Source organism: Alligator mississippiensis, chromosome 10 (genome assembly GCF_030867095.1).
Source record: "Alligator mississippiensis isolate rAllMis1 chromosome 10, rAllMis1, whole genome shotgun sequence".
In the NCBI taxonomy this organism is placed as follows: Eukaryota; Metazoa; Chordata; order Crocodylia; family Alligatoridae; genus Alligator; species Alligator mississippiensis.
Genome location: NC_081833.1, coordinates 32538283 through 32553683, shown reverse-complemented (window position 1 = coordinate 32553683; position 15401 = coordinate 32538283). Strand labels below are relative to the sequence as shown.

At 46.3% G+C, this 15401-nt stretch overlaps 1 protein-coding gene across 3 annotated transcripts in view; it reads left to right on the top strand.

Annotated features, from left to right (window-relative positions):
* KCTD19 (potassium channel tetramerization domain containing 19) overlaps positions 1-10289 on the top strand; it is a 66497-nt gene extending 56208 nt beyond the window's left edge. For 2 of the 3 annotated variants that reach the window (XM_019490993.2, XM_019490995.1), the window contains 5 exons: positions 4525-5182; positions 6116-6304; positions 7665-7819; positions 9547-9648; positions 10152-10289. In XM_019490993.2, the coding sequence (XP_019346538.1) occupies positions 4525-5182; positions 6116-6304; positions 7665-7819; positions 9547-9648; positions 10152-10250 (1203 nt within the window). In that variant the 3' untranslated portion in view covers positions 10251-10289. The remainder of the gene's footprint in view (positions 1-4524; positions 5183-6115; positions 6305-7664; positions 7820-9546; positions 9649-10151) is intronic. The other variant, XM_019490994.2, reaches the window with a different exon arrangement.
* Positions 10290-15401: the final 5112 nt, after the last annotated feature.

The window sequence follows — 15401 nt, the reverse complement described above, 5'->3', positions numbered from 1 at the left end:
AAACTACAGGTTCTTTAATATTAACAGAGAGAGAGTAAGATGATAGGCCTCTTGCTTAACTTCTGTAAACATATAGAAGGAGCCCCTGTACAATACAAAAAATCAAATCTTAGTCATTTTCAGTTAATTATATTACAGTTTTAGGTAGTTCAAGTGTTTTGAACTGAAATGTTGCAGTGTTTGAGTTCCCAGTCCAGGTCTTGCTTCAGTTATAGTGATCAAGTTTGATGCAGAGTTGTCTAAGGGGCGCTGGGTAAGGCTATTCCCCATGTCTTTGTTTTACATCTTGAAGCCATAAAAACAGGTATATTTCAGGCTTCCTCTGTAAAGAAGGCATTAGGATCCAGGTCCCTACATCCAGCCTGTGGACAGAGTGCCCATCCTCTCAGCTTGCCCTTGTGCTTGATCAAGGTGAACATTACAACACTTTTTGCAGCACAAGCTTCACCTGACAGCTGTAAAATATTTAGATATTCCCACCCTCTCGTACAGTGATTTTTTTTCAGAGGGGTGTTTAATATTTTTCCAGTACTCATGGAATCTGCCCCAGAATTGGATCTCAGCTCCTTAGCAAGAATCCTGTGTTCCCACCATCATTGCAGATGTCCTTTTTAACTGCAATTACATCTTTGAGTTGCATGCTTTGCTATCTGACCTCACTCCCATTGTATTTCTCGGGGCCAAAGATGTCCTACATCATTATATAAACAAGTTGGATAAAAATCATGTAAAAGTTGCATCCAAAGTCTACAACTTATTTTGTTTTCTTTCCAAAAAACCTAATTTTCTCCTAGTCAAAGCTGGCCCTCATGCGCTACATATTAAGGGGACTTGGCATTTTTTAAGTAGAAACGTAGTACTGGGTATTTAAGAAGTTACCTCAGTTTTTGTGGTCTTTTTAGAGGTTGAGCATAAAAAAATATATATTCTTAATGCCTTTCAGGGTAGACTAAATGTGCAGTGAATCATAGATTCATACATTGTTAGGGGCTGGAAGGGACCTTGCAAGACAATCAGGTCCAGCCCCCCTGCACTAGGCAGGAAGACAACTGGGGGTCAGGTGAGCCCAGTGAGGTGAGGATCCAGTCTCCTCTTGAAGATTTCCAGGGTAGGTGATTGCACCACCTCTAGAGGGAGTTTATTCCACAGTCTGGACACCCTGACTGCGAAGGAGTTTTTCCTAGAATTGAGTCTGAAGAGGTCTTCCAGGAGTTTGTATCCATTACACCTGGTCTTCCCTATGGGTTCCCAGTTGTTCACCGAGTTCTTGATGTACTCCCCTGATGTAGTGGTAAGCTGCTACCAAGTCCCCTCTCAGCCATCTCTTGTTTAGGCTGAAGAGGCCCAAGTCCCTCAGCCTCTCCTTGTATGGTCTGCCTTGTAAGTCTCTGATCATATGGGTGGCTCTTCTCTGGACCCTCTCAAGTTTTTTCCACATCCTTGTTGAAGTGTGGTGCTCAGAACTGGATGCAGTACTCCAGCTGTGATCTCACTAGTGCTGAGTACAGTGGAAGAATCACTTCCTTGGTTTTACATGAGATGCATCAGTTGATGCACGCCAGAGTGTTGTTTGCTGTGCTGGATACAGCATTGCACTGACAGCTCATGTTCATGCAATGGTCAACTATTACCCCTAGGTCCCTTTTGGCTGTGGTGCAAGTCAAATTGTCACCACTGAGCCTGTAGGTATGTTGGGGATTATTTGTCCCCAGATGGAGCACTTTACACTTCTCAGCTTTGAACTTCATCTGGTTCTGATTCTCCCACCTCTCCAGTCTGTCAAGGTCCACCTGTATCTGCAGCTTATCTGCAGGCATGACCACACTCCCCCATAACTTGATGTTGTCTGCGAACTTGGCCAGTGAGCTCTTCACCCACACTTCCAAATCATTGATAAAGATGTTGAAAAGCACTGGACCAAGCACGGACCCTGGAGGGACACCACTGGCCACTTCTCGCCAGGATGACACAAATCCATTCATAAGAACTCTCTGGATCCTACCTCGCAGCCAGTTTCCCACCCACTGAACCATCAAGCAGTTAAGCCCACAATCTTCCAATTTTCCCGTGTGGTTATCGTGGGATACTAGATCAAAAGCCTTTTGGAAGTCTAGGTATATAATGTTGACCTCCTCTCCCATGTCCAGATCGCGAGATACCTGGTCATAGAAGGAGATGAGATTGGTAAAACAGGACCTGCCCGTGACAAAGCTATGCTGGCTGTTGTTCAGAATCCTACCCTCTATGAGTGAGTTGCACATAAGACTCCTTGATGAGTTTTTCTAGGATTTTTCCTGGGGTAGAAATTAGGTTGATTGGCCTATGGTTGCCCAGGTCCTCCCTCTTCCCCTTCTTGATGATGGGCACCATGTTGGCCCTCTTTCAATCCTCAGGGATCTCCCCTGAGCACCACGATTTTTAAAAAAGATTTGCCAGGGGTCCTGCAATGACCTCAGCCAGTTCCTTCAGCACTCTTGGGTGAAATTCATCTGGTCCTGCTAACTTATAAATGTCTAGCTTTTCCAGTTACACACCAGCTCAGCATCAACAGTTGGAAGGCTGTCATTCTCACCATGCCCCATGCGAACCTTATCTTGCATGTTTTTCCCCTTGGTCCATTGAAAAACTGGAGTAAAGTGGGCATTTAAGAGTTCGGTTTTCTCCTGGGTATTGGTTACCAGCTGCCCTAAAGTGTTCTGCACTCCCATTTGTTTTCCTTCTGCTCCCTACATACCTGAAGAAGGACTTCTTATTGTCCTTGACTCCAGTTGCTACCTTGAATTCAGTCCCCGCTTTAGTCTTAATCAGTCTTAATCTTCTCCCTACTTACGTGGACCATTGTCGTATAGTCCTCCTTAAGGACCATCCCTAGCTTCCATTGTGTGTATACCGTTTTCTTCTTTTTTAATGTTAATGCTCAGGTTGCATTGATGCTCTGCTTCTGTTAACATATCTATATATGTCCACATAACTTATCTGCTCCTTTGATTTATTTAAGTCTTAAGTAAAGGCAATCCTGCATCCTTCTTTGATTCAAACTTCTTAGCTTGCCTTCCTGAGGTTGTACTGCTGGCTAGAACCAGCAAGAGCATGCAAGACCACTTCAGAATAGAGAGCTTCATTTGTTTTAATGGTATCCTTACGTATCCACACTAGTCCAACTTTCTGCTGGGATTTTGTGAAGAAACAGTGAAGCACCTTAAAAGAGAGACTAGGCCGTAAGTGTATTTTTACACATGCAAGTGCCGCAGCGCTGGGTGCTTTGAAAAGCACCCAGCGCTATGAGGCTTGCAGTTGTATAAACGGCAAAATGTGCTGCAGCACTGAGAAAACAGCAGTGGTGTGCTTTTGAACATTGGAGGTGCTTTAATTCAAAAGTGCACCACTGCCATTTTCTGTGCACTGACACACATTTTGGCGCTTATACAATTGCATGTGGCACATCACAGTTCGCCTCAGCTCGCGTGTGGAGCAGATTCGATTAATCGAGTCTGCTCCGAAGTGGCAGATCTCCAATGCATCACACAACAAAGAAGTATATGTATAAATGCCCTAAGAGGTTTATCTCAGCACTGATGAGGCTGGGTTCTAAATGCATACAGATCAGTGCCACAAGCAAGTTTCACTGTATGATCCCTACTAGGTCTAGACCAGTGGTTTTCAACCTGTGGTCCGCAGATCCCTGGGTGTCTGCAGACTATGTCTAACGGGTCCATGAAAGATGACTATGATAAATCAAAAGTATGTGAATGCTAATACTTACAATTCAAAGGGGTCTGCACCTCTATTCAAAATTTCCAAAGCAGTCCGCAAATGAAAAAAAGTTAAAAACCACTTCTCTGGACAGATAGGGTGCATTCTCACGAGCAGAAATGTCTTTTTCCCTGTGGTCAAGTAACAGCAGCACACTTTGTGCCGCTGCTATTTGTCCTGGGGACTGCCCATGCCACGTGCACTCTGACGCATGGCGAGTTATCCTGAGCGGGGTAGGGGAGGCTAGGGCCAGCAACTGTGCTCACCCCGGCAGCCTTACCTTGGGTCCTGGGGGCCTCGGGGAGCTGCAGCCATGGCTCTCCTGCAGCAGGGTGCCTGGCCAGCAGCTGCAGTTTGGCTCCAGCTGGCCAGGCTCCAGTTTTGAGTGGCATGTGCTGCCACCATGTGTACTGTCCCACTTTTTTTGGCGTGGGTTTTTTTTTGATCCTGGCATCTCCTGGGCTAAAGAAAACACCCTGTGCTGCAAAGTAGCAGCATGGGAAATACTTGCATGTGCATTGTGTGGTACCGCAGATGGATCTGCAGTGTCACTTATCTGGACACACCCATAGGTACTCAGAACTACCAGTATCCAACTTCCACTGACTAGAAGACACCTCGGGTACTTCATCTTTATGCCATTTTATTCAGAAAATAGCCTAACACAGCTAATGGTAATACAGGAATTTTTAGGGAAGGCCAAGCTTTGCCTTCATTTGGTATCATTATGAAAAATAGTTTTAAAACAACAACTTTTCATATCATTTTTAGGAACATTCATATACTGCTGTGGATTTCAATAAATGCTATGGAAATACTTGGAATAAAATAAAAGACTTGAAAGAAAAGCAGGACAGGAAAGGAGAAAATGACATGTATGCCAGAATAATCTCACAGATGAGAGGGACAAAGCGAAGATTTAAGTCTGCAGGAGATCATCAGTCTACAGACAGTCAAGTGAATTCCAGCTATTGTAACCATGCAGGGAGTCCTCCAAGGAAGAAGGGCATAAGAAGCAAATTGAAAAAGAAATCCAAAAGTAAAGACTCAGCCACCCCCATTAAGAAACTAATATCCCTGGTCAAGGACTGGGACACTGTGAACTCCAAAAGTTGTGAATGCCAGCATATGAAACTAGCCTATGAGAATCTTACAGAGAGCACATTTCAGTGCAAAGCATTTGAAAATGAGGGCTACACTAATGAGCTTGCTGTTCATTCTCCTGAGAAAGGAGGTCATGCAGTACAGGAAAATGATCAAACCGTGCCAGATGCATTTGGTGCCCAAGAAAAACATTTAGAACAACACACATTCAAACAAATTATGCTGGCTACCTCAGCCATTGAAAAACCCAGATACAGCACTATAGAAGAGCCTTACTCAACAGAAACAACTGCCACATGGAGAGGCCAGGAACAAATACAAGCAGGTAAGAGGTTGTCTTGGGCTTGTCACTTTCAAAGTGACAGGAGAGATTAACCAGTATGCATTTTCATCACACGGAACTGGACCAAACACATGAGATTGCACGGGGAAGATGTGAAGTGGAGAGAGAGAAGGAATCAAAAGGGCATTTGAGGGGATGGTTCAGGGCAGAAGTCATTGGAGGAAAAAACATGACTGAGGTCTGAGAGAGAAAAGGTTTTAAAGATGAGGTGAGGTAAGGGCAATGGGAAAACTGATGTAAAGAGAAGCTGGTAAAGGGACTCAAAAGAAGTGATAGGCAATGCAATTAGAGAGGTGGGAGAGAGAAGTATTTTGTCAGCAGCACTTAACTAGCAATATCAGCTTGTACTGGGGAATCCTTCCTAATGAGTCAAATTCAATGCTGGTGCAACTCCATTGATTTCAGTGACTTTACAAGAGGAATTAATTTAGTTTACCCAGATAAATTAATCTCCAGGTGTTTATATTCCTGCTCCTCCTCCATAACTGACACTCAACCAATTCTGATCACAATTACAGTGGCAATGTCTGGAACAACTCTGTGCAAGTTAATAATTACTCCATTAACACTTCCATAACTGAGACCAGAATCTTGTTTGCGGTGTGTAAATTACCCATTTCTCAGATTCTTCAGATGTCTGCAGCAAATTCTTGTGCCTAGGAAGAGATGGACACATTTAGTTTAATAACGCTGGGTGACTCCTCTGTGCAAATATTGGCCTTCTGTCTGGAAGCTAGTACATACTCCTTACTTGCCAGGAAAATGCAAAATAATAGTAGTAATAAAGCAGAGCTAGGAATATGATTATCAGGATGGAAGTATTTTGACCCGCATCTTATGTTTGTTGATGTATTAATCCTATGCATAGTTTTTCAGGTTTTATTCTGAAATAAGTCTATGTATTTTTAATTCCAGAAATGGTAAACGATGAATCGAATGCTGTAACCAACGGATTTAATAATGTAGGCTTGATTCTTAAAGTTGAACATCTTCCCATTGTAAGCAGTGATGGCTCTTGTCTATACAATGAAGAGAGTCTTATTTACAGCACACAGCTTGATGGCAGCAAACTGGCTAATAGAAGTGCTCGTGCATTATGTCAAGGTACATCTTACACTGTATAATGCTTAGGTATGGTAGCTGTTTGCTTTCAAATATTGTTATAAAGCCACTGACAGCGAAAACAAATGCTTTGGACAACACTTACTGTTCTACATTGAGGAGCTAAGTACCAGCAAAAAGACACAAGCGATACAGCCCTTCGAGCATGCATGTGTAAGAGCATGCATTTCCCACCGGACAAATAGCAGCACATATTTGTGCAGCTGCTATTTGTCCCCAGGCATGCTGCTGCACATGTGCTCCAACACATGACAAAAAGACCCAGGTGGGGTAGGGGAGGCTGGGCCCAGCATGTATCTGGCCCCAGCAGCCTTACCTGGAGTCCTGGGGGCCTCCTGGGGCAGCAGCAGTGCCAAGCCAGCCACTCAGAGCCTGGCTGGCAGCCAGGGCATGGCTCCAGCCTGTTAAGCTCCAGTTTCTGGTGGTGCATGCTGCTGCCATGTGCACTCACTACGCCATGCCATGCTTTGTTGTGCCATGCTGCTTTTTTTGGTGGCATTTTTTTTGACACCGGGATCTCCCTGTGTCCAAAAAAACCTGTCGCGCTGCAAATTAGCAGCATGGAGCACAGGTGCACATGCACAACATGCAGTTTGTGGCACCTCAGATGTCTTTGAGGTGCCGCAACCCACACTTGAGTGCTCATGGGGACACGCCCAAGGGTCTTATCCTAACTTCCACTTTCAGTTGCACAGTCAAAAATTTAGATCCTCAAACACTTGCTCAGCTCTTGGCTACCCATGCATTGCATAGGGAGCCTGGATGCCTAACTTAGCACTGAAAGTTTGACTAGTTTGAGCTATATCTAACTCTCATTGAAATGAGTGATCTCAGGAAAACTTAGGCACCTCAGTACCTTTGAGCATGTGGCCCACAGCCACTAATTTATTTGCTTGTCATCTGTATGAGGTGCTCCCCTAATTGTAACTACCTGCCCTTCGTGCCTTGAAGGAGGTACAGAGGGGAAAGCCATGGAGCACCCCTCCTCTCCTTGTTCTGCTGGGAGTAGGGCACATGACTATCCATCAGCCTACCTGGAAAAATCTCTGTAGTTAAATCAATGTAGCTGCTCTGGAGGTAGCTGTACATCAATAGGCTTTACATTGGATATAGGCCACTGTGAATGCCTATGGGAAGGCCTACTCAGCATTTTCATTTTCCAACAACACTTGAGAGGGCAGGTCTATTAATCCCTCCCCAAGTTCTGACTCTTGAGTATAGCAGGATTCTGGAGTTGCAGTGTATCAGAGAAGACAAATAAAGAGGCTAGTATTTAGCTAGCTGAGGAGGCCAGCACTCTGAAATAGGTCTTCTAATGCTCTATTTGAAACTTTCCTTCTAGATATCCTTTTCCTAAGTTTTGCTCTGTCACATGAAGAGATATTCTATGCTAGGATGTGCCACTGTTTTTTGACTGACATCATCCTGAATTCAATCAGTCAGAAGGATCCCAAGGAAATCACAGACAAAGTTGTGACCCTAGTGAACAGGCTTTGGGTAAGTATGATTTCCTAACAGTTCCAGTGGATCCATCTCTTCTCAGGCTCCTGAAGTTACTTAGGGCAAGGGAGACTTAGGGTTCATCTGTAGCAGGGGTTGGAATTATTTGGGCTGCGGGGCCACTTGGGGAGTTTTGGTGAGCTGTTGCAGGCCGGGTCAGCATCTTCCCTCTCCCTCCCAACCCAGTCTGGAACAGCTTATCAAAACTCCCTAAGCAGTAGATTACTAGACTGATTTGGGGACACTAGATGGAGTCTCCATGGAGACCAGCCCAGGACCCCTGTGGGCAGGACATGCTTGCCTGGGTGAATGGGATGGGGCTGCGGGTGGGTGGGCAGCGGTGTCTGGGATAAGGATGGCAGGTGAGCAGGCCTGGGATTGCAAGGCGGTGACAGCACAGGCTGGGGCCGGGGCCTGGGCCTGGGCCTAGGGCAGAGCCAAGATCCGCTCCCTGCACAGCAACATGCTGTCACTGCCCCATGATCCCAGGCTCATCTGTAGACATGCCTGCCCATTCTGCTCCCAGGCGCTGCTCCCCACCTACCCACAGCCCCATCCCATCCACCTGGCCAAGCATGCCCTGCCATGGAGGTCCAGAGCTAGTCTCCATGGAGACCCTGCCCACCTGCTCGATCTGGCACCCCTGGCAGTGGGTATGGGGCAGATAGATCAGGGTGCCCAGGCAGCAGGGCCGGGTCCGGCAGCAGTGACACTGGCACCAACAGCTGGAAGGAGCTGCTGCCTCTGAATGTACTAGGAAATGGAGTCCAACTGCCACATCACCGCAGCTCTGTTGCATGCCAAGGGATGGCAGAACTGGCAGCACGTGCCATGACCCGGGCTGTCCCCCATACCTGGGCCAGGCAGAGCCAAGGGACCCACAGTGGATGGGCTAGATAAAATACCTTGGTGGGCAAGATTCAGCCCATGGGTTGTATTTTGCCCACCCCTGATCACCACCATGGGAGCAACATGTCCCAAACAGGCTCTTCCTACCCAATTTCACTTGTATGCTCCAAACATGGAAACATGCCATATCAAGGTCATCCCTAGCAGCTGCCCTAAAGTGCACTGAAGCATGAGGTGGCTTCTTTGGCCTATTTCTGGGGTTGGGACCTTGCTTGTGTGGACACACTGTGGATATGCTGGAAACATATCCTTACATACCACAGTGCCTGACATAGGGCCCCTGCTACCTAGGGTAATACACAGCCCTATGTTGAAAGCCCAGGTCTCTTTAACATGCATAGGAAGGGGCAGGGGGAGGAATCACATCCCTAGGAGCCTTAACAGCCAGCCTACTGAGGAGAAAGCTTCCTAAGCTGGCCAGTAGGAAAAGCTGAGAATTGGGCAGGACTTGAGCCTCTGGGAGTCACGGGTCCTAAGCATATAATTCTAATAGTGATTTGTAGCCATGGACCCTGTCCTGTAGATCCTTAGGCAGAGACCTCAGGCCTTTCTTTAAAAACCAAGATGAGGAGTGACCCTTCAGAAGGAGGTGCCTGATAAGGAAGAGCCTTTTACCCAGGAGTTCAGAGGTTACAGCCCTTACCTGGGCTATGGAATTCCATATTAAAAATCTCTCAGGACAAAACAGAGACTTAGTTTGTTCTTTGCCCAGAGTGTAGTTTCACCAAGAATGAGGCTAAGACTCACTGGCAGAGGCTGGAAGAGAGTACTACTTGGGGGCAGAGGTTGACTTACAAGCCTTTGTTTTATGTTAGACCCTGCAGATCACACCAAGAGAGTTTGTTGCTGATTTGCTTAACACAAAGAAGTTTAAAGATAACAGATACATTCAGGAAAAGCTACTTAGATGGGTGGAAGTGAGTATACAGCACTCAATATAATCCCACTCTCACAAAGGAAAAATGAGCTAAACAAACATACCAGCTTTTCTTTTAAGACAAAAAATGTTGTTCCTTTGGTTTCTCTATGGCAGTGGTTCCAAAACTTTTGGAACCAGAACTTCTAGCCTGATTGACCAGGAGGAAGGAGAGTTCTGTTTCCAGATCACATACCAGGGCCTTGCAGACCATGGTGATCTGCAGGCCACAGCTTAGGATCCTCTGTCCTGTGGAATGATGTAACCATAGGCTATTCTACAGCACATGTATGGCATCTAATAGAAGTTTAAATCACAGTAACATTTTAGTTGTCTTCAGTTAAATCACAATCTAGTTCAGAAATGATTTTTTCTAGTTTTAAAATGGACATGACTCTTGCCCTTCTCAATCAAGCATTTTGTGCTTTGCATCATAATTGAATCAGCTCTTTCACAGCTATGTTATAGCCAAGGTATAACTTCTGGCTTGGTTCTGCCTTTCAGTTCACACTGCCGTTTGCATGGAAGTACAGTCGCTGCATGGATGTACTGATCAAGAAAGGGTACTCCAGATCCATATCATATTTTGCCTTGGTAACATAATTTACAGAAGCTTTAATAAACTTTGATCTAGATATTTTATTTCTTGGAAATGTTTGCACTTACTCCTAGTTTCATTTTATAATTGACTAACTCCCTGTGACAGGTCAGGAGGTGGACACCACCACCTGTGCAGTCCCAGGCTGTTCACTGAAATTTCTTCAACATGCAGCAATCATCTCTGCTATAGTTTGCATGAATTTATCACTTGCTTTAGATACTCTGCTTAGTGGCAGCCATGTATTCCCTCATGCTGCGTGAGGTTGAAGAGGAAGTACCCGGGCCCACACTTTCCTTCCTGGTCCTGAATTGCTTTGAGAACAGCCCCAATAAACCTCACTTCCCCATAGCACAATACAATTTCCTGATGATTTCCTACCTCAGTCGTCCAGGATACATCAGCTGTATTCCCTATCCTAGGATTCTATCCTTTTCCCTTGTCCACAGCTTCAGTTACTGGGCATTGACCCTCAGTGCTGAACGTAGCCAGGAATGGTGCCTCTCCTCCTCAGAGCTGGCCAGTACAACTCCCTAAGACAAAGCTCCCATCTCTTCTGCTGCCCAGTCTGACCTGATTAATTTACCTCACTGGCAGGCTTACATAGTTCCAATGGAAAGTAAGCAAGCTCCCAAGCCTTAAAGGGCCCATTATTTGTGCATTGACTGTGACTCCAGTATTTTTCTCTTCTTTGTGGATTCACAACCCCATCACCCTTCCAAACAGTGATGTAGAAAATGATATACTTCCCAAATAAACGTTTGCTATGATGAACCTAAAGTCACTCGTAATATAAAAATGTTAGAAAGCCTTACAAGAATCTTATACTTAACAAAGGGAAAAGGACCCAACCAGTACAGAGGCAGAAGATATAGCTGAGTAACTTTACCAGAAACCAAAACATCACAGGTGACTACATTTACACTTACAGCTCTGTCTACAGAGAAACCCTAGGTTCCTACTTCCCTTTGTATCTGAATGTAAAATGTGAACACAGCACGTTAGTTAAATTACTATCTAATATACACACATGCACACAAACACCCATCTTCTAGGGCAAGCATGCTGTGCTCTCACCATATTCAACTTTCATGCCCTATAAGAACATGCATAATGGAAAAGAAAGAGCTGGAAGGCCCACAGGACATCATCTAGTTCTAGTCCAACCCTCTGCTCAAAGCAGGATCATCCCTATCTAAACCTCCTGTCTCTGCTGCCACTTGGATAACTGACTGGCACATGACATCAGGACACATGTCCTTTGTGAGTAGTTGAATCCAATAAGCAATGCCAAACATTTGCTCTAGCGGAGGAATAGTATTAGAAGAATGTTCTAACCATGTGGCCTAATTTTCTGCTTCAGCATGTCTGCTCCAGAAGCTTATCCTGGAGCCAGGTAGTAGCACCATTTCATGTGTTCTACCTCCTGAACCAGAAGCAGTGTCACTATGTGTGCACAGCACCATGGCTTAGCTAATTACTGCTGCTGAAATTAGCTGACAACCTAGTAGCTCATCATATTTTTTCTAGGAAAGGAGTCCCCTTTCAGCGTGTTGGGAATGAACTTGAGGGTAGTGTCTGTCACAGTTGACTCATGGTTCTTTCCACCTAGGTTGTGCCACAAGGTGCTCTTTCCATCTAGGTTGGATAGATTCACTGTCTTTGAGGAGTGTCAAACTATCCTGCGATTGCAGGAAAATGGGACTGTGGGGAGTTGAGTCACAGATGGTTTTTGTTGTCTGGAAAAAGCTATGCATATCATGTTTGTCAAAATAGAGCTAAATCTCCTTGGCATTATCTTGTCACCACTGATTATTGCTTTCCCAGATCCTTCTTTGACCTTCAACTTTGAGGAGCTGATACATCTCCTTCTGCTGAGATAAGGTGTCATCTTGCCAAGCAGAATGAGCCCTTCTCTTCCAGTTGAACAGGGTTTGGATCTCAGCATCATTCTCAGTGAACCAGTCTTGATGTCAACAGGTGTAGCTAATCACTTCAGCATAGGCCATATGGAAAGTGGCTTTAAATCCCTCCCAGAGTTCCTCAATGTTGCCTTAATTTGTGGACAGGGCAGACAGCCTTTCACAGAGACACTGTTGGAAATGCTTATAGACCTTCTTGGTCTTGAAGAGATTTGGTTGTGAGTGTCATGGTCCACCAGGCCAGCTGGCCTAGGAGATAGAGTTGGGCATGGAGCTAGGAGTTGCAGGGGTAAGGGTCAGAAGCCAAAAAAGCCAAGCCAGGGTCAGAAGCCAGGAATCAGAAACCTAGTTACCAAATCTAAAGGGCAATCCACAGGGTGAGGTCCAGGAGTAAGGCAAGCCAGGGTCAGGAGTTAGGAAACAGGTGTGCAGGGAGAATCCAAAGATTGAAATTCAGAAGCAAGACAAAGGCAGGGTCAGGAACCAGGGAAACCAGAACTGTTGCTGTAGCAGGAGCTGTTCAGAGACTGAAGATGAGTGTTGCGCACAAGGCTTGAGTGCTGGAGGAGTGCACGGGTCTACCCACGACATGTGACCTCCCACCTGGTCCAGGAGGTGAAATCTGTCCTGCCTCCTGATGCCCTTGCCTTTGTTAACCAGCTCCTGCATGGTGGCGGTCCCTGCCCGCCCCCAGGGTCCTCCAGCCCACCAGAGTTTGTTGTGGAGCTGACGCCTTGCCTGCCCTCATGATGCTCCCCACTTCACCACCTGAGCCAGCTGGAGGACACCAAACTAGTCCACTTTTCCACCATCCATTGCCACCACCTTTACATGCTTGTGCGCCGCATGATCCACCATGCCGCCCTCACATCCTGCCCAGACACCAAGTGGTGGGACATGCTTGGGCACCCCAGTGGTTGATCCTGTACTCCACCCTCATCCCATGAGTCACTGGGGACCTCAGCTGGCAGCTCCTCCATGCAGCTGTTGCCATGGGCGTGTATGTGGCGAGCTTCACAGACACCCCGGTCTCCTGTCCCTTCTGCGGACAGAGGGAGACCCTGGCACCCATGACACTCAAGTGTGCCATACTGCAGCCCCTCCATCTCCACCTCCAGAACCTCCTTGTGAGGTTCCCCCCACCTTTTTATTTTTGGGCACCCCATCTGTGGCCCCACCAAGTACCGGGACCTCATGGTCAACGACCTCCTGGCCCTGGCCAAGTGGGTCCTGTACATGACCAGGAAGGAGGCTCTAGCTGGGAAGGTGCCCAGGGACTGTGGGGCTGCTTTCTTCTCACTCATCTGTGCACGTTTCTGGCCAAAGCACCACTGGGTGGCATCCACCGGCTCCTTGGATGCCTTTAAGGGTGCAGCGCAGGGGGCTGTGCTTGTTGTCCTCCTCAGACACACTTATTTTCATGTTCTGACCCTTTGACTGACACGACACTTCCACCCTGTTTTTGCCTTAGTTGTCCCAAGCATTTTGTTGTGTTATTCATTCACAGGCCCCACAGCGTGGGGGCCACTAGTTAGTCGGGTGGGCCCTAGGGCCCATGGCACTTGGGTAACACAAATAAACAGGTGCTGGAGGAGTTCCTTAAATACAGCTCCAGAACCAATCAGAGGGAAGGTGTTGCAGTTGAGTTGGTCTTGATTAGTAGTAACTGGGTCAGTGCACTTAACAAGGGTTGCAGGGCAGAAGCCTGCTTGAGCCTTACAGAGCTGACCCAGGCTGCAGTACAGGAGCCTTACATTGAGAATCCTTAGCATTGCTTTTGTTGCAATCCCTGGAAAGACACCAAGATCCATGTCTACAATGCATTCATCATTCCTATTCTCTTTTACGGATATGAAACATGGGTGACCTACTGTCATCATCTCAAGAGCCTGGAGAGGTACCACCAATGATGCCTCTGAAAAATCCGCCACATCAAATGGGAAGACTGCTGAACAAATGCCAGCATCCTTGTTCGAGCCAATGTTACAAGCATTGAGTCAGTGATTCTCAAGCATCAACGTCACTGGACTGGACATTGTGTGCAGGTGCCCAACTCTTGACTCCCACAACTGCTCTGCTCCCAGCTTAGTAGCAGCCTGATTTCTCATGGTGGCCAGAGGCAATGCAGTAGGACACATTTAAAGCATACCTCAAGAAAAAAGATGCTGACATTGAGACTTGGGAAGAGCTGGATGCCAACCAACTCCATTGGCATTGCCACCTCAACCAAGCGGCACCCTGTTTTGAGGTAAAGCATCTTGCCCGCAAAGCAGAGAGAGAGCAGAGGAAGGAAAAGGAGAAAAATCTCAGCCTGAAGCCTATTCTTCTCTGCAGAAAAACCTGCAACTTCTGCAGACAGATCTTTGACTTATGATTTTGTGTGTGTGTGTGTGTGTGTGTGTGTGTGTGTGTGTGTGTGTGTGTGTAGTGGGGGAGGGGGACTGAGCTTTAGTTAAAGAGCCCCCGCCGCCATTTTTCAGCAAGGGGACGCTGATACACATGACATTGGAGTCTACGGAAGTGCAGTAATTACCATGCTCCAGCAGACTTGATTAATTTAGTCTGCTCCAATGTGCTGTGAATACAGTGCATCAGAGCAACCTCACTGTATAGGTGCCCAAGGACTGGACTCTTAAGTCACCTCAAAACCTATCAGTGGGTTTTACCCATTTTGTGGTAGAGATCTTCCTTGAATTGAGGGATTTCTGCCACCACTGCAAAATATCTCACCTACACTGACAAGTGAACATATCAACACAGCTTCCCATTCCAGAGGTAACATTCATGAAGCAGCTCTGGCTCATGGTAAATTTGCAACACAGAATTTCAGCCTAAGGAAAAATTTATTCAGCACAGAAGCTCCAACGGTAACAGAGTTCAAAGCAGGAACCAGGCTTGTAAAAGAAAATTACTGGCTGTGTTTAAACCTGAAGCTGAAGTCTCCAACATTTCTTCAAACTCCTAAATTTAAGCTTGTTGTAGTGGATGTACCATTCTCCCTTTTAGATTCCAGCAACTTTGAAAATTAGAAGGGAATCAACTCTGGCCCTGCATGTCAGATCTCCACTAGTCCAGCCCAACAGACCAACGTCATCTCTTCCCTTCTATCAGATTGGTTAGAATCTGCTTCAGTCTCAGGGATTGGTTTTACATGACCACTCTCTGCTGTATGTGTGCATTCCATACTACTGCCCCATCTCTCAGACCTGCAATGAACATGCAGTGCAAATACAC